The sequence below is a fragment of the Eulemur rufifrons genome, chromosome 3 (assembly GCF_041146395.1).
Source record: "Eulemur rufifrons isolate Redbay chromosome 3, OSU_ERuf_1, whole genome shotgun sequence".
NCBI lineage: Eukaryota > Metazoa > Chordata > Mammalia > Primates > Lemuridae > Eulemur > Eulemur rufifrons.
The window spans coordinates 54299065-54322662 of record NC_090985.1 but is presented as its reverse complement, the minus strand read 5'-3'; the positions used below and the strand labels follow the sequence as shown (position 1 = coordinate 54322662).

Genomic DNA, 23598 nt, shown 5'->3' with positions numbered 1-23598 from the left:
GACAAGAAATAGCAAAGATCGGAGCATAACTAAATGAAATTGAAACCAAAAAAATAATACAGATCAATGAAATGAAAAGTTGTTTCTTTGAAAAGATAAAATCGATATATCACTAGCTGGATTAACCAAGAAGGGAACGGATTCCTATAAGCTCAATCAGAAAGGAAAAAGGAAACATTATGAACTGATGCCACAGAATTACAAAAGATCATTTGAAACTACTATAGTAAACCTTGAAGTTGAGTAATGTCAGCCCTCCAACTTTGTTCTTTTTCTTCATTATTCTCTTGGACATTCTGGGTCTTTCCATATAAACTCTTTTCATATAAACTTTAGAATCAATTTGCCTAAATACACAATATAACTTGGTGGAATTTTTACTGAATTTGTGTTGAATCTATACATCGATGTGGGAGGAACTGATACCCTGACAATATTGAGTCATCGTATCTATGAACATGGAATATGTCTCCATTTATTTAAATATTTTCTTCATCACAATTTCCCCCTTCATTTAGTCTTCTGTATATTTTGTTAGACTTATACCTAAATATTTCATTTACATGATACTAATAAAAATGGTATCGTTATTTAATTTCAAATTCTAATGTTTCCTTGCTGATGTATAAGAAAGCAGTTGACTGTTGTATATTAACATTTACTCTGCAGTCCTGCTATGATATGATCACTTATTAATTCCAGGAGTGTTTTGGTTAATTTTTTGGAATTTTTTATGTTGACAATCGTGTCATCTGCTAACAAAGAAAGTTGTATTTCTTCCTCCCCTATGGGTATACCTTTTATTTCCTTTCTTTGTCTTACTGCATTAGCTAGGGCCTCCTGTACGATATTGCATAGGAGTGGTGAGAGGGGACATCTCTGCCTTGCTCCCAGTCTAATGGGAAAGGACCTTGTTTCTCACCGTTACATTGGATGTTAGTTGTAGGACTTTTTTTTTTTCTTGTGGATGTTCTATATCAAATTGAGGGAGTTCCCCTTTATTGCTAGTTTCCTGAGTTTTTGTCATGAATGAATGTTGGATTTTGACTCGTGCCTTTTGTGTGTATATATGATCACATAATTTTTCTTCTTTAGCCTGGATTACGTCAATTTATTTTTTAAATGTTAAACCAGTCTTGCATACCTGGAATAAATCCCACTTGGTCATTGTGTATAATTCTTTTTATACGTTGATTCAATTTGCTAATATTTTATTGAGAACTTTTCCATGTGTGCTCATGAGAAATAATTGTGTATAGTTTTCCTTTCTTGAAATGTTTTTATTTGTGTGTGGTTTTTTTGTTTGTTTGTTTTGTTGTTGTTGTTGTTGTTTTTAATTACAGGAATGCTAGCCTCAGAAAATGAGTTAGGAAGCATTTTTATATCCTGGAAGAGATTGTTGACAGTATAAATTCTTCCCTAAATGTTTGGTAGTACTTGCAAATGAATCTGTCTGTGCCTGGTGCTTTCTGTTTTTGTAAGTTATTAACAATTGATTAAATTTCTTTGATAAATATAAGCCAAATCAGATGATCTGTTTTTTCTTGTGTGATTTTTGGTTTTGGTGGTTTATGTGTTTCAAGGAATCGGTTCATTTCATCTAGGACATTATCAAGCTTATGGACATAGACTTGTTTGTAATATTCCTTTATTATTCTTTTAATGTCAATGGGATCAGTAATGATGGCCCCCCTATTCATTTGTGATATAATTCATTTGTTTTCTCCCTATCTCTCTTTTTTATTTAGCCTGGCTAGAGATAGAGGTTTATCAATTTTATTGATCTTTTCAAAGAGTTGGGTTTTGGTTCCATTGATTTTTCTCTGTTTTTAATCTTATTGATTTCTGTTCTAATTTTATTTCTTTCCTTATGCTTATTTCAGGTTTAATTTGATTCCATATTCTCTTCTCCCTTAACATATCAATTATATTTATTTTTAAATGTTTTTAGTAGCTGCCCTAGAATTTCCGACACATTTTTTAGTATAGTTTAAGATGTGACTCTCCTCTTCCTTCTTTTTTCCCTCCCCACTTCAACTTTTTAATCTAGAAAATCATTTGTTGTAATTCTTCTCATTTAATACACCTGTTTTCCTAAGTTTCTGCTGAGCCATCTCTTAAACATCAAGTTTTCTTCCTCTCCATTCCCCCACCCTAACCCGGTGAGGAGAGTATGGATTGGTATTGAACTCTTTTTATTATTATTATTTAGACTGGAGTAAGCTTCTATTTCTATTTCAGTGGAGTCCCTTGAAATTTTGCCCTTTATGTTTACATTTATAAAGTCTAAAGTTATGAGAAATTAACGTCTCCTCTAGAACAGCAACAACCAAACCTTGTACACCCTTAATGCCCATCATCCCTCTTCCCAGTTGTATGTTGTTATAGTCTGTATTCATTCTGTCCTTTTATTACATCACAAATTAGACTTTATCATTTCATTTAGACAGTGTTTACTTAGATTTATAATTCACACTTACCATTTTAATTATTTTCCATTTCTTCTTTCATCTTAGACCATTCTTTTAAGATCATTTTCCTTCTACCTGAAGTATATTCTTAGAAATTTCTCCAGCAAAGATTTCTTGATGATTAACACTCTCAGTTTTTGTTTTTCTGAAAATATCTTTACTTCTATCTCTTGTAAAATAATTTTGTTTGGATAAACATTTCTGGCTTGACCATTATTTTCTGTCACAGTGTATTGTGTTTTTTGTGACATTTCATTACGATAATCCACCATGAGTTCATATTTGTTTAAGTAAGAATTTTGAGGTCCTGAATTAAGGATGCTTTCCCTCTGAGAGGATTTGCATTTGGTTTTGGGAAGTCTGCTGCCAGGCTGAGATTCCTTTGTAGGTTATCTGACTTTTCTCACTGACTATTTTTAAGGATGACTCTTGTTTTAAGTATAATGAGGTTTTTATTAAGAATACGGTATGTTGTATATCTTTTTCTTATTTAGGGTACAGTATGCTTCTTGAAACTGTAGATTCTTTCATCAATTCTGGAAACTTCTCAGGTATTATCTCTTCAAATATTTTCTCATCTTTTTGCTGGGACCTGATTGGAATAAATTACATCTTATTATTCTCCAACTCTCCTAACTTCTTTTACATTTTTATTTCCTTATTCTCAGTAATATTTTATGGGTAATTTCAGCTATGTCTTCTACTTTACTAAGTCACCTGTCTATATCTGCTTTTTAACTTGTTGATTTTTTTTTAACGGTTATACTCATTATTTCTGTACATGTTCTATTTGGTTATTTTTTAAATCTTCTTGTTCATTTTTAATCATCTCTAACTGCTTGCTTATTTGGGGGATTTCTGTTTTTAACATTTCGTTCTTAGTTTATATCTGTTAATTTTAGTATCTAAAGTTGGTTCAGTGTTTCACCTTACTCACTTTAAGGAAGCTGTGTATTAGGTTATCTTCATTGTGACCTCATATTCACTTATTCTTAATCTGTGAGAATCTTGAGGAACTGAATTAAACATCTTTCCTTCTGAGAGGATTATTTGTTTCTGACAAACTATACTGTATATGGGCCCATTTAATCTTCAGTTTTGCTGGCTAAAGGCTTATTCTCAGAGTCACAACACTGGTACATAGCTCCCTGCTGAGTTTCTCATTTTTTGGTGGGGTTTTTTTGTTTGTTTCTGTTTTAGTTGTGGGACATAAGTATATACTTTGAAATGTTCATTGAAGTCAAGAATAAAAATAGTGGTAGAATAAACTCTCAATGAAAAAGGTAGTCAGTAATGTAAAATCATATTGAATATTTAATAAAATAACTTTATATTATCCTTTTTATTTCTTTAGGTTTTAAATAATGAAAGCATAAGTTTCACAAAACCCCATTAACTCAATATATAACTTTATAGCCAAAGGACAAGTGAATCCAAAAGAATTAAATGTTCAGAAGTAACATTATTTTATTTCAGAACTATATTTTTGCTCTGCAGATCATACAGAACACTAAGGAATTCAAGATTATGTAAATGAATATTCTTTTCCCCTGATATGCTATGGAATAAACAAGATTATCCCCTTTTTATAAGATTTACATCTTATATTTATTGTTCCAGGAAACTAATATGCATATTATAATTGCATGGTTTTGAGTAGTTACAGGTTTTTTATTGACTAAAAAAACAGTGAATACATCTACTTTCTCATGAAAATCTTTGAGAGCTGTCTGCAAGTAGACTTAATTAGTAAGTGATTTTAAATGCATAAGATTTTTCAAATCAAAACTTCACTAATTTTTTTTTTTTATTTTGAATCCATTCTGGACTTTAATATATTTTTGTCTGTCGTTCTGTTTTCCAGTCATCTAATTTATGATTCTTTATTTGTTCCTTTTATATCCCATGTATTATAGTTCCGTGAAGTGTTATTTTCAAAGCAATAGTTTTAATAAGGCAAAATGAGGCAAAGTTTAACATAATCCATGTCTTATTTTGTAATAAAGACTGTTATGTATGATGAAATGTATGAAACGCATGATGAAAGGTACTTCAAGGATGATGTTCTATGTTCTCTTTGTTAGGTATAACAGCTCAGACTTAAATTTCCTTTTTCTTTAACATATTTTTGGATACCAAAATTAGTATAAATGGCATTGATTAGATATTAATAGTATTTTTCTTTCTATTGCATCTCCCTTTACTAAGAAAGTATTATAGTTGAAATGGCACAGCAACAGATAACTACCAGACTTTTGTTAGTGTGCAAGAGAGTTGAGGAAGGGAGGTTTTTAGTTGGTTTTGGAGTAATCTCAGAGGAAACACTGGAACATCCTGGAAGGAGGACTTCTAGACCCAAGGTATTGTTCTTTATGGTCTAGGAGATGAACGTGTTCTTATTCATGAAATTGACAGCAACTATGAATTTTCTCTACTCTCTGTTCTTGTTATTGTTTTCATTGTTAGTCCATTTGTAATAGTGATGGGTGGATTTAATTCTGCCTTTACATTGGTAATTCTGTGAAAATAAATGCTTCAGAAAATGCTTTCTCTTGTGTAAGGATCCTTTATCAAAGACTGAAAAGAATAGAGAGTGCACTTAGTTCTGCAGGGTGTAGGTAGGTCATGGTACTTAGTCCCTTTAGATGGGATTTAGCAGTATATCCAAACCACTTTATTCCTCAAGAAATGTCTTTTTAAACAATGAATACAATTTTAATTGGAAGGTCTTGGTTTCCTCAACTATATACTCATAATAATCAGGAGGGTGATATGGGATATTTTGGAGAAATGTGTCCATTTTTTACTTAGGCTTAATCTTTTGGGTAAAATAATAAATTTTGTACATGAGTATGATTTACCAAGGGTATAACATTAATGTAAGACTAATTCCAATTCCGTCATACATACTAGGATTTGCACATCTCTTTTCCATTCATTTTGAGAGAAGAAAGTATATTTTTGTACTCAAATTCAAATTTTTTTCTCTGTTAATTTCCAGACTTTGTTTTTGACAATTTTCTGTATCTCTACTAATCAGGGCATGAGAAAATACTTAAAGTAAAGAAGCAGTGAGTTTATGAGTCCTAGAAAATAATACAATTTTAAAAATATAAATGCAAAAAGGTAGGTTTGTGACATTAGAGAAACTATGACTTTACCAAATATTGTAAGCTTAGACTTATAATGGCAGTTCTTTGTTCTCTTATTAATAACTCCTACTCTCAGTGATGCTGATACAATTAGATTATAACCGAATCCTTTTGTGAGCATAAGTTAATTTCACTTCCATCCAGGAAGTGTGTTTAGTATGGTAAAAAGGGGTTTTATAAAACAGGTATAAAATCTGTGTTAACTGGAAAGAGAGAATGCAGAGTAGTAGATAAGCCATGTGATTTGAGAATTCTTCTCTAGGAGACTCTTGATTAGATTGAAAGCCATGGAAAAAAGAAAGAAAAATACAATTAGCCATTCGATATTTTATAGAGACCTCTTTTCTTGGCCATAGAAAAGCAAGGCCATGTTTTTTTTTATTTTTAAGACCTAATGTTTCTTCTCTCTTTATTGAAAATTCTGTAGTTCTTAATGGAAAAGGCTTTCATTACTTTTATCTAATACTGAAATTTAAAATTAGTATAGTCATTCAGAGTATTCAAAATAGTTGATCTCAAACTTGAAATATTTTAATATCAAAAATAAAAACAAACAAATAAGGAGGCTCTTTGGCTACTATCATTTAGTCCTTAGAGTAATTGGTGAAAAGTGATCAAGTAAAAGTATTAATAGTAGCAGCTCTCATTAGTATGTTCTAGGCACTAGGTCCTTTTTATGCATTTCCTAACTTAACTTTCATAAAAACCCTATTTGGTGTGAACTTTTATTATTTCCATTGTTTTATGAAGAAATAGATAAAGAGAAGGGGTAAACCCAGGTCCATCTGACCTCCCAGAGAGAGAGAGAGCATAACCACTTTAGGTTTCTTTGTAAGTATAGTCAGCTACCATATTGAATGCATTTTTTGCTTTGCAAAAGTCAATATAATGATAATGGCCAGAATGGAAATCTCCCCAGTTTCTTTTCCTTTTTTCTATTCTTGTTTTTTTCATAGCTTTCAACATGAAATTAACATAGCTTTTCGTAGTTACTGGTAGCCGGTTCATTTTAGTTGGCTAGAACAAAGCTGTTTAAAAACCTAGGTTAGAAGTCTACACTGTTTATGGGCTAATTGGTTTAACTGTGTTTTGTGGCTAGAGCCTCTACACAACATAATCTGTTCTGATTGATCTCAAGAGGAATTAGTCATAGCACAGGAAGGTCAGCAGATATTTATGACACTGCTAGAGTTCATTGTATTATGGTAACTGTTTTTGGAATTATGTCATGATCTGAACAAACTGTAGCTTTATGTTAACCTGAGAAAACTTGTCTATTTTTGTGAGCTTTCTGTAATCGTGTTTATGTGTCATATATGGCTTTCAAATTTAGCACTGTGCAAGAGACAGGCAATTATAGAAGATAGAGAATTTCCCTTAGGAAGTTAGAATGTAGGGGAAAGTTAAGTTTTAGTCACAAATGACTGCTACAATACAAACCACAAAGTAAGAAAATAGAGGAGAGGTAAAAACTAGGGAAGCAAAGTTATTTAAAAAGACTAAAGCAGACATGTCTGAGGAAGGTTCTATTGATTAGACATGCTATTGAAAATCTAGTTTTCTGCTTTCTAGAGCTTATTTTTCTCATTGCTTTAGGTTTTAAAATGTACTTCATATCTTTTTCTTGCTTTTCTCCTCTTTTTCTCTCTGATATAGATGGGTATATTTGTCACCTGTGCTTAGAAGAAATTCTTCCAGCATTGGCCATTAAGATACAGTGTTTGAGCTAACCTGATTTGGAGGGGATGGTTGAAACCACCACTTTCTTTGTAAACTGCCAGACCATTTAGATTTTAGATGTTGTCTTTGATGTTAGCGAAGCATGTTATATTTTATATAGTATTTCCTATGCAACAAAAACTATAATTTCTACTTCAATTGAGTCTATATGAAATAGTTCATAAAAATATCCTTATATTGTCAACTAGTTGAATATAGTGCTGAAGCTCGTGTGTATTTTACCCTAGTTTGATATATAAATCTCTTGGATTTTCAGCATGGAGTGGGGAAAGAAATCCTGATTAGAGTTCTCTTTTCCCATTTTAATTTCTTCTTTTTTTTTTTTTTTTTTGCTATTTTCTCAACTGTCAGTGGAATTATTGTCTTCCTGTCTCCATATTCAGGTAGTGTCAGTGGCTGAGTATCACCGCAGGATCGATGCTCTAAATACTGAAGAACTACGCACACTCTGCAGACGTCTCCAGGTGCCCCCTTCAGTAGTTTAAACCCCTCTGGAGATTGAATACTTTCTGTCTTTTAGTGTTCTCCGTCAGGGCAAATCTCACATTTGAAGGATTTGTTTTGACTATAGCACTAAAATAACCCATCAGAAAATTCCTTCTTATATTAAAGATTACAGTATTGTCTTGAAGAGCTGTAGAATTATCTTTTCTGTCATCTTTTCATTTGAAAAATAGTCTAAAGAATTTTCCCATCATTTCAGAACTATTCTCAGCACTGTGTTTCTTTGAGCCATGAGAAGTTTTCATTTAATTTTAACATTGGAAAAATGTCTTTGGTTTTGAGAATGAATCTTTACTAACATAATCTGAAAGATGTGGTACTATAGGAAAATTTACAATTTAAATATTTATATATTTAAATATTTTCTCTTCTTTAAGGCTATTTCAGTTGTATCAACTCCACATCAAATATCTTAATGAGATAAATTGTTTTTGTTCTTAAAGCATTCCTGGTTGGTATTAGAAATACTTTGGAATAGTCTAGGTTAGGCACCAGAACAAGATAAATTATTTAAAATTCCGCGAAATAATATCTGTTTTTTTTGTTTTAGAAACAAGAAAGTGATATAGTTGAAAACTCATTTTTCGGTTTTGTGTATTATTAGTTGTGTGTTTCCCTCTTCTTAATAAGATATGCTTTCATGGCTTTGCTAGACCTACTGAATTTTTTTTCTTTTCTTTTAATGCTTCTAATGCTGCCTTGGATTTCTTTTAATTTTTTTTTTAACCTTTCACATCATCAAAATAAAGGTAAAACATTATGATGATGTGAAAGAATTAATATCTAGCTTCTCGTCAAAAGACAATACGGTTCTAGAACATGTATTGGTTGAAAATATATGGTGTTCAGGTTTGATAAGAAATCTGTTAAAGGAACAAAATAATTTAGCAAGATTTCATTCCTGTATGAAGTCACAGTCGCCAAGCATTGCTGCATTTTAGTTATCTGCTCCAGTAGAATTCTGCATATTTTACAATTTTAAATTTTCATCAATAGTAGTTATGTTTCATGTCTTTTATTTTCTAATGTTATTGTATTTTATATATTAGTAAGTTAATATTAAAAAGTAAGCACCAGTAGAATAGATTGTGTAGTAGTAAGATTTTCTTTTTTAATCAATATTTTTATCAGTTTAAGAATACTTTTAAGATCATTTCCATCAAACAAAAGCATATATTCTTTTTCATACATCAAATTGATCTAATTTTAAAAACAGATTTGTGAGCAAATTAAAATTTATTGTTTGGTCCAACTAGATAAAAAAATTCAGTGTTTAGAAAATTAAAAAATGAGAGCTTTTAAAAAAATAATGGTAACTTTTTTAATGAAGCAAATACACACGCCAGTGTAAAGAAAGTTATACTTAATATTCTATGATTCTGTATATTAAAATTTTGGCACCCAGGAAGTTTTCTTAATTATTTTTTATTTTTGACAAATTTTGTGTTTAGCATAAAAAATAATCCTACATCTTTTAAATATTAGAAATAAAAAGCAAGCTAGTTGACTGACTTTTGCCCTTTAGGGGTGAAATTAAAGTTTGCATGCAGCTATCGCCTTTTCCACAGAAATATGGAGATTTATCATTTAGTACCAATCTGTCCTCACGTAGTGGAAGAGAGAATGTTTCTTATTGTTATAACATCTTTTTTCTCCATTGGATACACCATTGATGTTAGGGGGGGCTTCTTTTGCCTTATAAAATTCTAAGTTAAAGCTTTAGCCACCTTTTCAAAGGTCTAAAGTTTTATTTATCTCAAAAGGCTGAAATTTTTAATAGCATATCACAATCTTATATTAATACACTGCTGCTGTTTACTTTTTTTAGATTACTACAAGGGAAGACATAAATTCAAAGCAGGTTGTTCCCGTGAAAGCAGAACTGGAGTCTGAATCATTTCGACCAAACCTAAGTGATCCCAGTGAACTTTTACTGCCAGATCAAATTGAAAAGGTATGGCATGCCCACATATGTGCATTTGTGTGTTCATGAGAATAAAACAGCCTTTTTTTCAGTTTTTTCTGGAGCAGAAGGGTTACTACTGTTTCTCTCTATTGAAAAGAAAAAATAAGCAAAATGTAGTGAACTAGTGTTAAAAGAAGATATTAAGAGATTTAGGTAAGCAGACACTAAAATAAATAGCAATAACAGTATAATAGCCAATATTTGGTTTATTATTGTGTGCTAGTTACTTGCTTTATATGGATTATCTCATGTAGTTGTTACAACAGATGGAGGAATTGGATGTTCATTGTGCATATTTTTTAATAAGTGAAAAAATTGGGGGCATAGAAAGATTAAGTAATTTGTTCAAGGTCATATAACTACAAAGTATCCAAGCTTGGTTTCAACTCTTATAGTCTATCTCTAGAGCCTATTATTTGAGAGATATTTTAATAGTCAAGCTAACAATCCATCCAATATTTTTGTTAATTTGATACAGAAGGCACTACCGACAAGTAATCCTTGTTTCTTGTCTCTCTCCTAATTTGTGTCTGGTTCAGCATGATTTTCTTTTCCTAATGGACAATTAATATTTTATGCTGAAAAAAGTACAATTATTTTTCAAGCATCTCAGTATATTTGAGAATAAGTAATTTCTACTGTTAATTCTCGTAGCCTACATTTTATAAGTACCATTAAATTCCAACTGGCATTAGTGTCCTACATATTGAACAATAAGCTATCAAGTAAATGCTAACATTTTGTTTTTCAAAGCTTACAAAGCATCTTCCACCAAGAACAATTGGCTATCCATGGACTCTTGTTTATGGTACCGGGAAGCATGGCACAAGCTTAAAGACCCTTTATCGAACAATGACAGGTTTAGACACCCCAGTGCTGATGGTGATTAAAGACAGTGATGGGCAGGTATGAAAAACTAACTGCATTAGATGCCTTATCCTTTAAGAGATTACAGTAACAGTAATTTTTAGCATATTTCTTTGATAAAAATTATTCATTAGTACATTTTATTGTTTAACTGATAATTATTGGGTACTTTTAACATGTAAGGCATCACTGAGTGTCATAGAAGATAGATGTAAGCATGAATAATTAAGAGTCTCTGCCTTCAAAGAGATTATAGTGTGGTAGAAAAAGACATTTAAGTATACCAGTATCTCTAATGCTGAGTAAAATATGCTAAGTTTAGTAAGAGCCCAGAAAAAGTGAAAGTGTGTTCAGAGTAAAAGTTGCTCATATCTATTTGGGGAAGGAAGAATGAGGCTCATGGAAAGGGTGAAAACCGACAGAGTCTTGAAGCATGGATAGGGTTTTAATAGTTAAAGGTAATCATGTGAGGGTAATAATAAGAACAAAACCACAGGTAAGAGAGAGAAACGTTGGTTTGTTTCTGAAATAGCAAGCTCAGGTCAGTTACCAGCATTGGAAAGTAATGAGAGGATAAAATAGCAATAATTAATTAAAAGAAAACACTAGTACTGCTAACACCTTGAGTGTGTTTATTATGTTCAAGGAACTTGACTGATCACTTTATATGCGTTATGTTTTTAATCATCACAGCCTGAAAAGATTGATACTATTATCTCTGTTCTAAAGATGAGTTAACCATGACTTAACAAGGTTCATCAACTTACCCAAGGTTATATACCTAAGAAAAGGTGTTTGTACCAATGAAGATGAATGAACTACTTCTACGTGCCCTGGTGTAGATAAGTGTCACAAACATAATATTGAATTAAAAATCAGACACTGAAGAGTAACTTCCTTGTGATTGCATTTATAGAAAGTTTATAAATGTGATAGTGTATATAAAGTACTTAGAGTCCAGTATACTAGGTAGGGACTCAGTAAATGTTTGTTGGCTTCTAAATGCCTATTTCCTTACCTATAAAAATACTATGCCTTCCTCTGGGGTTTGTTATTAAGTTCAAATAAAGTAAGGTACCAGAAGTACTTCATGAACAATAAAGCATAATGTAATTGTAAAAAAAAGAAAAGAAAGAAAGTTTATAAATGGACATAACGAATCTATAGTGGTATCAGGCTAAGTGGCTTTCTTCAGGGAGGTGGGGCTGTTGATAATAGGAGGCATAAGGAGATCTTCTGCAGTCTTGGAATGTTGTTTCTTGGTCTGGATGAAGGTTGTGTGGAACTTTGTGGCAATTCTAAATTGTGCTGCACATTTATATTTTGTGTACATATGTAAAATAACCTTTCCAGTAGGAAATGTTATAAAAATTAAGATGGAATGTTAGGATAGACAGTGAATGTAGAGATAATCTGTCAAACTCTGCACTCTTATTTATTATGTGGCTTCTTAGACCCACAGCACTGAAATGACTTGATCAGATCTCTTATTCATTCTTTCATTAGGGCATCTATTGTGTTTCTTATACTGTGCAAGGCCATGGGGTTGAAGGGCAAAACAATTCAGACTCGGTATCTGCCCTCATGGAGTTTACTGTCTACTGATAAAGAAAAAAATAGCATACTTTCTAAGTAGTAGAATGTTTACCTGTACTGAAGGATTTTTGTTTCTCCAACTGCTACAATCTCATAGCAGAATGTTATCGTTATAGTATATACATTTTGTGTATAATTCCCTCTGAAATGTGTTAACCACTTTTTAAGATTGTCCGTTTAATTGTTATAATAAATCTAAAATCCTTTTAGATTTCAAAACTAGGAACAAATCTGTTTTTTCCCCATTGAGAAACTGATATCTTTGTATTTGACAGTAATGTGAATTATATAGCAACTGATCATTTTTTCCTTTCTAAGTACAAGTAATTAGATAAAACTATACCAGATCCTTTTTTTTTTCACATTTTATTTAAGTATATGATGGAATGATACTTAATTAAAACAATTTAGTAATCATGTCATTTAACATGCCTTTTTTTTTATTCTTAGGTTTTTGGTGCATTAGCATCTGAGCCATTTAAAGTGAGTGATGGCTTTTATGGTACTGGAGAGACCTTTGTTTTTACATTCTGTCCAGAGTTTGAGGTAAGGACAACTATTCCAATATTCTGTTTATAAAGAGATGGCATAAATGAAAACAACGTGTACTTTGAAGTCATGCACGCTTACATTTGATTTCCATCTCTAACTTGTACTTAACTTTTTTTTGGACCATTTTGAACTGCAACTTTCCTGTAGATAGCATGGAGATTATAAAATGTAACAGGGTTGTTTGAAAATTAAATGAGAATCATATATATACACAACACTTGGCATAGCACCAGACATGAATCATGGGACTCAGTAAAGAGTACATATCATTACTATTCTGCTTATGAATTGTCATTGTGAAATTTCTAGAAACTTTCTATGGCTAAGTTTAATGATGTAAGTCTCAAAAACTTAAAAAAAATAATTATTTGAATTTAAATCAAAGTGATTAACAGATTTCTTTTCCTTTACATCTTATGTGACTATTTTTACTGTAGCTTGACTAATTTGAATTGAGTACATTCTAACGTGAATAAAGTCTAAAATGTAAAGGTATAAATGAATTTTAGTAAATGTGTGACTCTTCTTAAAACATTGAGTGCAATCCTGGCATATCAAACCTTCCCTAAAAGGTGAAATTATACTTTAATCTTGAGAAAAGGAATCAACACCATTGGTCAAACAAAAAGAATAACCTTTAGGAGGAATTTTTATAATGAACAAAGTAGGAAGGATTTGGTAACACAATAGAAGTTGTCTTAACAAACTTGTGCTTAAATGGCTCACCAGGTCAACCAGTGATTTCCATTCGTTTCATAAAATATATCAAGTGATACCTACAGCTAACTGAAAGCTCATAGTTGTTACAAATCATCTAATCTTCAGTTGTGTTTATTTTCAAGCATTTGTATGCTGTTGCTACCTAATAACTGGAATAATGTAATTAAATGTTATATAACTGTAAAAATACAAATGTTAAAGTTTTATGAATACTTTTGAAACACTTGATAAAGATATGGTACTAGAAATTGCTATTACATTAGATTTAGCTAAAACACCCATAAAAGGTTAAATAAAAAAATTTAAGAATAGGAACATCTAGTTTGTGAGGGTTTTTTGGCTTTTTTTTTTTTTTTTTTTTTTGAGACAGAGTCTCACTCTGTTGCCCAGCCTAGAGTGCCATGGCATCAGCCTAGCTCACAGCAATGACAAACTCCTGGACTCAAGCGATCTTCCTGCCTCAGCCTCCCAAGTAGCTGGGACTACAGGCATGTGCCACCATGCCTGGCTAATTTTTTCTATATATTTTTAGTTGTCTGCTAATTTCTTTCTATTTTTTTAATAGAGACGCTGTGGTCTCACTCTTGCTCAGACTGGTCTCAAACTCCGGAGCTTAAAAGATCCTCCCGCCTTGGCCTCCCAGAGTGCTAGGATTACAAGTGTGAGCCACCACACCCAGCCAGGAACATCTAGTTTTACTCTCAGATTTACTTAAGTTCTCACTGTTATTTAAAGAAATTGAAACTGGAAGGCAAAAAGCACTTTATGGATATGGTTTATATAAGAATGATGATCAGCAAATCCATACCCAAAGATAAGACCTTGGCTCTATATCAAAATATTTAAATGTTATCAAATTTACACACATTTATGTTTAATGTTAAAATAAAAGTAATGGCATTTATGTTCATTTTTTTAAAACTGATTTTCTACTTTCTTCAACTTTTTTCATTGATCATCCAACTCTTGGTACCTATTGAGAAGAATATGTATTAATATGAAATGTTAACAAGATTTGAGAAATTGGAATTGAAGGTTATGTTATAGTAGAACATGTGCTTTCAAATTTAGTCATATAGACACTGAAACCCAAACCACCACCCTTCTCTGCCAAGCTTTTTGTGGTGTTGTTATTCCTTTTACTGTCAGTCTAGGCTTTGTTAACTACTGGGTTTTGGAGAACTAACTCTGTATAGTAACCATTTCCATCTATTTATACAGATCTTTAAGTGGACAGGAGATAATATGTTTTTTATCAAAGGAGACATGGATTCACTAGCTTTTGGTGGTGGAGGGTAAGTCTCTTGGACATTTCACCATGAAAATTTTGAAGAAACTTTAAAAATGTATTTGGATTATTTATAAAATTAGTTATCTTTAGAAAGTTTTGACATTAGAATTCAAATTCATGTATTATGAAAAAGAAAGTCTATACGAGGTCTCTCTGGAAAGTATCCAGCCATGTAATATGAAAAATGGAAACATTTACTGAACATTGTACATAGGACAATGATGCCTCAGCCCCCTTCAAGGTAGGCACCTTAGCACCTCACACAGTTCTCCTAGCATCCCTTTCGCTGTTCAAAACACCCTCTAAAATCCTGTGTTGGAATCGCCATCAGCTGCCGAGTCGTATTTTCCAGAATCTCATCGATGGCCTGAAATCTCTTCCCTTCTTTCAAAGGTGATTTTAGTTTTAGGAAAAGCCAGATGTCACAGGGCACCAAATCTGGGCTGTAGGGCGGCTGAGTCACCTGGGTGATTTCCTGTTTCATGTGATGCATGGGCGGGTGCATTGTCATGATAAAGCTGGCAACAGACAGTTGCCCATAGCTGCGGCTGTTTTCATCACATTGCATCCTTCAACCTGCGAAGAACTTTCAGTTGGTACTCCTTGTTAATTTTTTGGCCCAGAGGAGCATACCCATGATGGACAACACCTTCCAATCAAAAAACTCGGTTAATATGGTCTATGCTGCCAACTGGGCCTTCATTTCCAGATCATAGCAGTACTAGTAGACCCGCGATTCATCTCCAGTTATGACCTTCTTGAGGAAATCTGGTTCATTGGTAGCAGTTCAAAGCAAATCATTAGCAAATGCAGCATAATGTACTTTCTGCTCTGAAACCAGAAGCCGCCAAACACATTTTGCCACAACACATTTCAAGCCGAGACCCTGAGTCAAAATCCTGGACACAGTAGTTTTGGAATCCCCAGATCACCTTCTCATTCTCACACTGTCAGTTGCTGACCTTTGTTAATTGTAGCCTGAACATGCTCAACATTCTCAGGTGTTCTGCTTGTTGCAGGCCTTCCAGAACATGGATCACTTTCAGCAGATTCTTGACCATCTTTGAAGTATTTGTGCCACACTTCTATTTGCGCTGCACTCATAGCATCATCCTCAAAAGACTTCTGAACCATCTGAATATTTTCCACGGAGGAATGTTCAAGCTTAATGCAAAATTTGACACAGATTAGTTGCACTACTCACGCAGTCATTTTGAATGTGACAGCCACACAGTACACATGTTTGCCCAACGGCATCTAGCTCCCCACTGAGTAGTACAGTGAAGTTGTCATTGTTCACGCACGCGCATTCCAGTCCACTCTCCCTGGCTGCCAGGTTACATTGATGTCAGGCAAACTGTTCTCATTATATTAACAATGGCTGGATAGGTTCCGAACAGACCTCAAATTTGCTAGAAGGTCCTGTATGTAGTGTTTGAGAAGTATATTATTTGAAACTATTGGTATTTATTTTTTTCTTCATTTTGAAATTATATGTTCAGTTGATTCTCTTCTGATAGAAATCCATCTTTTTCTTTAGAGTACAGTGGCTGTTTGATATTTAAAAGGGGAATATCCCAGTACCTTTGAACTTCTCAAATCTTTAAATAATCATGGTGGAATTTTATTTCTCCCAATGTATGGAATAGATCCAATTGTTTTTATGTTAATTCTACTCTGGAAACCATTTGGATTATATTTTAGACAATAATAGAAGTTGATTTACCTGAAAAAAGTTTTAGTGGCCCCCAAAGTTTTGGGGGTGTTTTGTTTGCTTGTTTGTTTTGTTTTTAACTGTATGAGTCAGCAATTTGATTCTTTTGGCATAACAAGCACTATGAGGAACTTTGTTTTCTTATTTTGGTATCCCAACCCCATTTAGTCTTTACAGTGTTTGGAAGTAGCCTGCTCTGCTAGCTCCCAGCCCTAGACTTCTCAAATAGTGTTTAGCAAGCATCACCTCCTTCCTTTGGTATTTCTTTCTATCCTTTAGTCTTAGACATAGATATGCTAAATAATTTCCAGACTTGTAAAAGTGTTACATTATTTATAACCCACAGTTGAGGGTATATATAATGATAATTTATTCAGATCACAGAATCTTTTTAGCCTTCAAGAATATTCATCATCCTAGAAGATTCTAACAAATTTTCTTACAACTTCTTTTTAAATAGATATTTAGAGGACGTGATTTCAGTGATTAAAAAATGATCATGGTTATTGTAGCCTTCTCTGTTAATTTTAGTTGTTGGGCTCAGCATATAATGTCCACGTGGTCAAATTACACCTGTTTTAGAGGAGATATTCCGCTTTCCCCCAAATGGTAGTTTAGTTTAGTTTTGTTTTGTTTGGGTTTTTTTTGTTTTTTTTTTTTTTGAGATAGAGTCTCGCTTTGTTGCCTGTGCTAGAGCACCATGGCGTCAGCCTAACTCACAGCAACCTCAAACTCCTGGGCTTAAGCGATCCTCCTGCCTCAGCCTCCCAAGTAGCTGGGACTGCAGGCATGTGCCACCGTGCCTGGCTAATTTTTTCTATATATTTTTAGCTGTCCATATAATTTCTTTCTATTTTTAGTAGAGACGGGGGTCTCACTCTTGCTCAGGCTGGTCTTGAACTCCTGAGCTCAAACAATCCACCCATCTCGGCCTCCCAGAGTGCTAGGATTACGGGTATGAGCCACCATGCCTGGCCTAACCAAACAGTAGTCTTACTATTGATTTTGTTATTTCTCCACAAAGGCCTTATGAGCAAGTAGCTTATAATTTCAAGCTGTTGTGGATGCCTTGAGTCTTTGAAAATAACACACAATGTCATTAGATGTCTGCTGTAACTAGATTTTGCTTATACAACATGATTGCACCATGATAAACTAACCATTGGGTCATTTGATAACAAATTAAGATGAGTTTCCAGTCTTTGAAGAAGAGTACAGGTCCAGAAAACAGGGACTTGATATTCCATAGTTCCAAGCAGAAGACTCCGAAAAATCAAAATCATGATGTGGTGGACTTAACGTAGGCTTTGGAGTCAGGTAGATCTGATTCATATTCCAGCTTAAATATACACTATATGTGAGACTTGATCAAACTCCCTAATAAATCTAAACTTTCCTTGGCTATTATATTGGAGATTAACTCACCTTTACAGGGAAATTGTGAGGAATTCACAAAGATAAAAATCTCTGCACAAATCCTAGTATAGTCTCTACCATATTGTAGGTACTTAACAAATAATAGCCATCTTTACTCATTTCCTTCCATCCAAAATCATCTTTTTCCCTTCTGATACTGTGGAAAGATTTCAGCTTGGGTTCTGCCTGTAGTGTCATTGGACTCATGAATTATATGCCATCAATTAAGGATTTGGAAGACTGCTTTTGTTCCTTTCACTTCCTTAGCCACTCTATTCTCAGAAAGTCATACGAATTATCTTTAAAGACATTGCTCATATAAAAATATACTTTCTGTGTGTTTCACCTAGGACAGATGTATAACTTTTGAATACATTTACTTAAATATTTGGGGGTCACATGCCCCTTTGAAATGCTGATGAAATGACATGGAACCTATTGTCCTAAAATGAATATACAAACCAAATTTTACATATGACATTAAGGAATTGACAAAAATCTCAAAAGCTTTCAGTCAGGGCTTCAGAAAGTTCAGATTACCTTGGGGAAAAAACCATTCATACTTGCTAAAGCTTGTTGCAGAAGGCCAATTTTGAGATAGTTCTTAGATCTAGTCATCTGAGATTGCAACTAAATGTCTAATCTCTTTTTTTTAACCCTTTCATATTTGACAAAAAAGAGGTATTTACAAGGAAGTTTAGTCTTTTTATATTCTCCTTTCTAATAGACTGACTATGATAGTGTATTCCCACTTTAAAAGACATAGATATCTCTTTAAAGGCATATTGTTGGCATTATTATTGGAGACTCTAGAAGTCTATTGTCCTAAGACAGTGAACTTTTTAATTCAAATGCAGTTTCTAATTTATCTGTATGTTTTCCAGTGCTGGTGTCTAACACGTGATAAATGTGCATTTAAAGTTAAATAAGTCCATTTTGTTGTTGTTTGTTTGTTTGTTTTTGAGACAGAGTCTCACTCTGTTGCCGAGACTAGAGTACCGTGGCGTCAGCCTAGCTCACAGCAACCTCAAACTCCTGGGCTCAAGCCATCCTTCTGCCTCAGCCTCCTGAGTAGCTGGGACTACAGGCATGTGCCACCATGCCCGGCTAATTTTTTTTTTCTATATATTTTTAGTTGTCCAGCTAATTTCTTTCTATTTTTAGTAGAGACAGGGTCTCGCTCTTGCTCAGGCTGGTCTCGAACTCCTGAGCTCAAATGATCCGCCTGCCTCGGCCTCCCAGAGTGCTAGGATTATAGGCATGAGCCACGGCGCCTGGCCATGAATTTCAATTTGAATCTTTAAAAATTATGGCTTCCTTGCAGGGGGAGGGGTACCTTTTAGGGACCATCTGATTTTACAGGGCTTTCATGTTATAGACTCCGAACTGGCATGATTTTCAGGGTCATCTTGTATCTTAGCAAAGTATTATTTTTATTTGTGCAGAGGGTTCATTAAAACATCACCACTGGTTATCTCATTACAGTTTATTATTTTCTTGAATGGCACTGGATAATCTCGTTACCTGCTTTACCTGGTCATTGTGAATGACCATGCTTATCAGTCTTTTCTGTTGTGTTGTAAAGTACCAACTCTTCCAGGAACCATTCTGCATGATCTTTGCTTAAACAGAAAGACATCTCTATACTTAGAACTATACGTATAATTAATATGTGTTAACTATATATCGAATGCTTTTGATTACAAAGTATAAATAAATCATTTATTTTGTTCCAAGATAGCGTTAAAAATAGAACAGTTCCTCTTCCCCACATCATTTAACTTAATGATGCCATGTGACTCCTGTTGGCAGCCCTAAAGGTCAGAAGTGAAAGCCATTCAAATTTTAGAGTTGCTTAGGCCTTCAGAGATTACCTAATCTGATTTTATTTCTCTCTTTTTTTATATAATTGGCAAATTCCACCCCAGAGAGGTTAAATGATTTAACCCAGTTTCACATAGATAGTGGCCCACTGAGTCCACGGATAGGTCTTAATCCCAGGCCAGTTTTTTTTTTTTTTTTCACTGAAATATAGCTACTTATATTTTTAGAAAATCTTCCTCTCCTAATCTCTGGCTCAGTTCTGCTGGCTTGATATCCTTAGGTAAAGTTTAGAGAATCTCCGAGGGTTATCTCTGGATATTATGTTAATACTCTTCTGTTAGGTAGGAAAAAGTTCTTCATAGGATAGAAAGAAGCCCTGTGAGAACCTGTTTTTTCTTTCTGGGGTATGTATTCCAATTAGATAAATTGGACCTTATTATCTATCTTTAATTTCCTGTTCTACCTGGCTTCTATCTTGGTCCTTCTGCTTGTTAAAGAAGCTCAGCATCGCATATTTATCCCTGTAAAGTCTTCTTAAACTGAGCTCTTGCTAACCATTTCCTACTTAGAAAACCAGAGTTGTTTTCACAAAGTTTGGCATGTTAGAGAAAAAATAAACTCTAGTTGTTCATATTTGATCCATTTTTAACAGCAGAATTCTTCTATCTAAATATCTCAAAGAAACATAAACCTTATTCACCATGCCCTTAACATTAATCTCACATTTTGTTTTAAATGATATGGAGTTTTCCTGCCTTTGAGAAAGTCATGTTAAATATGTTACAACCATACCAAAAAGAAACTCGAAAAACCATGCTAAAAAACTGTAATACCAGGCAAAAAAAAAAAAAAACCTGATAATACCAGGCAAAGAATAACAACAGAGTAGTACCTGTATCAAAAGCTAATTCTATATAAAGGTAATTTTAAAGTTCACATTTTATTCCTTAATCTGTATTATAAATGATTTTGTAATGGGATATGAATAAAACAAAATTGCCTATGTCAGTGTGGAAAGGAGTAGGGAAGGGTTTGGGAAAATGAATTACTTTATGGTTGTAGGATATCAAAATGTCTCATTTAAATTGTTTTACAACTTAGGGCATAAATATCAAGAGGTTATTGTTTTTATGTATTGCAGAGGAGAATTTGCCCTTTGGCTTGATGGAGATCTCTACCATGGAAGAAGCCATTCTTGTAAAACATTTGGGAATCATACACTTTCTAAGAAGGAAGATTTCTTTATCCAAGACATTGAAATCTGGGCTTTTGAATAAATACAGTGGTCTCTGTCTTAGCAGGATAATGGCCCAAACCTGACATGGACAAGCATTGTTTGGAAAGTTCAAGAAGCAATACAGTGTAACATGTCACTCGTACTTTAAAATTAGTCTGTATCACCATTTATTACAGCTATGATTTTAGAGCTTATTTTTCAAATCATGTTTCTGTTCCAGAGTTCTTTAGGTTTAGGCCATGGCCTGGGTCCATGTAGTAGTATAACAGCTTGGGTGTTATCAGAATTTTGGCAGCATTTTGATCATACGGACAACCACATTTTCAATTCATGTTATCTCAGTCTCCGAATAGGATGGTGCTCTTTTGTTGAACCTATTTTGGTTTATTGTTTTATTAACTATATTGATTCTTTTACTAGAGCAATCTGATTGGGGAATTGAGGAAATGAAAACTAGATACTTCTATATCTGTGAGGTTGGCACAGGTGACATTTGGACATGCTCATCTTATTCTTACGAAGAAAAAACCACATGCCAAAATAATTACATATTTCATAGACCACTGAGTTCTAATTTTAATTCATACTACAACATTCTCTTTAATAACTTTGCAGGTATTCTCAGTTTCATTTTAGTAAAAATGATATCCGAGGAGAATTCTGGTTGTAATAGGCCACACACAGTGCACACGATCTGCAGGTTTGGGCATATGCTTTCATCAATAGGTTATCTGATAATGAGTTACAGAATGACAAAGGAGAATGAGAACTTAATGATTCTATTGGATTTCATATATTAAGCAAGAAATTATACTATTTACATATGTGTAGCTTAGTAGGGCATTATCATAAGTATAAAAACTATGAAACAGATGCATAATTCTTCAACATATTGTGTCAGGTATACTGTTTTATAGTTTGATTGTTTTAGCCTTATTGCACACCAACTCTCAAAATATGAGTTACTCCTGTTCAAAAGGAAAAAAAAAGTTGTGATTTTTTTGAGTGGTATATGTTCTTAATTATCATTAGTATTTGCTCTTATACAAGGGCAATGATTATAGTAGACAATATTGTAATTCAGTAGACTTGTTGAATATGCAAACTTACTGTCAAGTGACCTCAAAAAAAATGAAAAGATAGAATACACTAGTAGTTCTTATCCTCTTTTGTAGGAAACAAATAATAAGCCATTGTGGCAATAATTCATCAGTTAATTTCAAAGCTTCATGATATGCAAAAAAAAAAAAAAACCCTGCTGTTATACATGTGACAGTGACTTTGTGCTGAAATTTCAGCTATTCCCGATAAATACTGTATATCTTGTAAATTAATGTTTAAAGGTAGTTTTGTTCTTATAGAAAGTGTTGATTGCCAGGTTGCTTATAGCACTTTAAATTATTCTAAAAATGAAATTATAAGCCAAGTATGTTGGCTTAAGTAGATTTAGTTGTATAGCACTTGAATATATTTAGTTCTTTTGAAAGTTTAGATAATTATTTAAAGAAAGCATTATGCTAATGGAAAAGAAGATGTTCTATTATAATATGCTATTGCTGAATATGAATAGAAGTACAGGGCATCATTTCCTTGTCTATGTAAAGCTCTCTCATTATAAGTTAATAACAGTATATAGACTAAATGTTTACAATATAGAGAATTGTAAATAAATATATCAGTTTTTTTCCGCCTTTGGTCTTCCACAGCAGTATTATTGTCTTTGTGGAGTTGACTAATTATTAAAAAAAAAGATCCTGTAATGGATTTCAACTACAATAAGGTCACAGTGGTGTATACCAAATAAAATCAAATACATAAATACAAACTTGAGTTTGGATTTATTGAATAATCAGATGATTTTCATATCTACAAAATCTTTGACTAAACCATCTTTTATGTTTAAAAAATGGTGGTGGTGGTGGCAGCAGTAGCAATGGAAGTTGCATTCAGGTAGGGGGAGATGGGAAGGAGCACTTAGCACATGGGAAGTGCAAGTCATTTGATATTTCTTACATACATTGTTTTCATTTTTGGTGGAGAGTGCATAACAGGATAAGCTCCGTGTCATAAATAGCTTTGTGTGTGGAGTGCCAAGAGATTTTGATTTTTTTTAAAATCCCGTAGGAGCAATTAACATTTGAGAGGAGGAATGACATGGCCAAATTTACACTTTAGGAAAAAATCTGTGAAAATTAGATTAGTAGAGGAAAAATCTAGAGACAAGAACAATAAACAAGTCTTATGTAAAGTTCAGAGAAAAAAATGAAGCCTGCGTAAGACTAATAGTAGTGGTAACAAGGAAGGAAGCATGGATTTGGAAGAGATTTAGGAATTATGATAAACAGGAGTTGGTTATGGATTGAATGTCAGAAAGAAAAAGTCAAGGATAGCTGTCAGGTTTTTGATTTAGCAGTTTAGGTATATTATTCATGGAGATGGGCAATGTACAAAGAGGAGAAACAAGCAGATGGCAAAATGAAGCTAGTCATGGACCTTACTGTAGTATGATGTGAGAAACTGGAGAATAGATTTGGGGGAGATGAGACAT

General features: G+C 33.2%; 1 protein-coding gene across 5 annotated transcripts in view; it reads left to right on the top strand.

Annotated features, from left to right (window-relative positions):
• OXR1 (oxidation resistance 1) overlaps positions 1–22875 on the top strand; it is a 282111-nt gene extending 259236 nt beyond the window's left edge. For 2 of the 5 annotated variants that reach the window (XM_069465433.1, XM_069465436.1), the window contains 6 exons: positions 7747–7827; positions 9696–9821; positions 10587–10739; positions 12747–12842; positions 14790–14863; positions 20955–22875. In XM_069465433.1, the coding sequence (XP_069321534.1) occupies positions 7747–7827; positions 9696–9821; positions 10587–10739; positions 12747–12842; positions 14790–14863; positions 20955–21090 (666 nt within the window). In that variant the 3' untranslated portion in view covers positions 21091–22875. The remainder of the gene's footprint in view (positions 1–7746; positions 7828–9695; positions 9822–10586; positions 10740–12746; positions 12843–14789; positions 14864–20954) is intronic. The other 3 variants (XM_069465435.1, XM_069465437.1, XM_069465434.1) reach the window with 2 other exon arrangements.
• Positions 22876–23598: the final 723 nt, after the last annotated feature.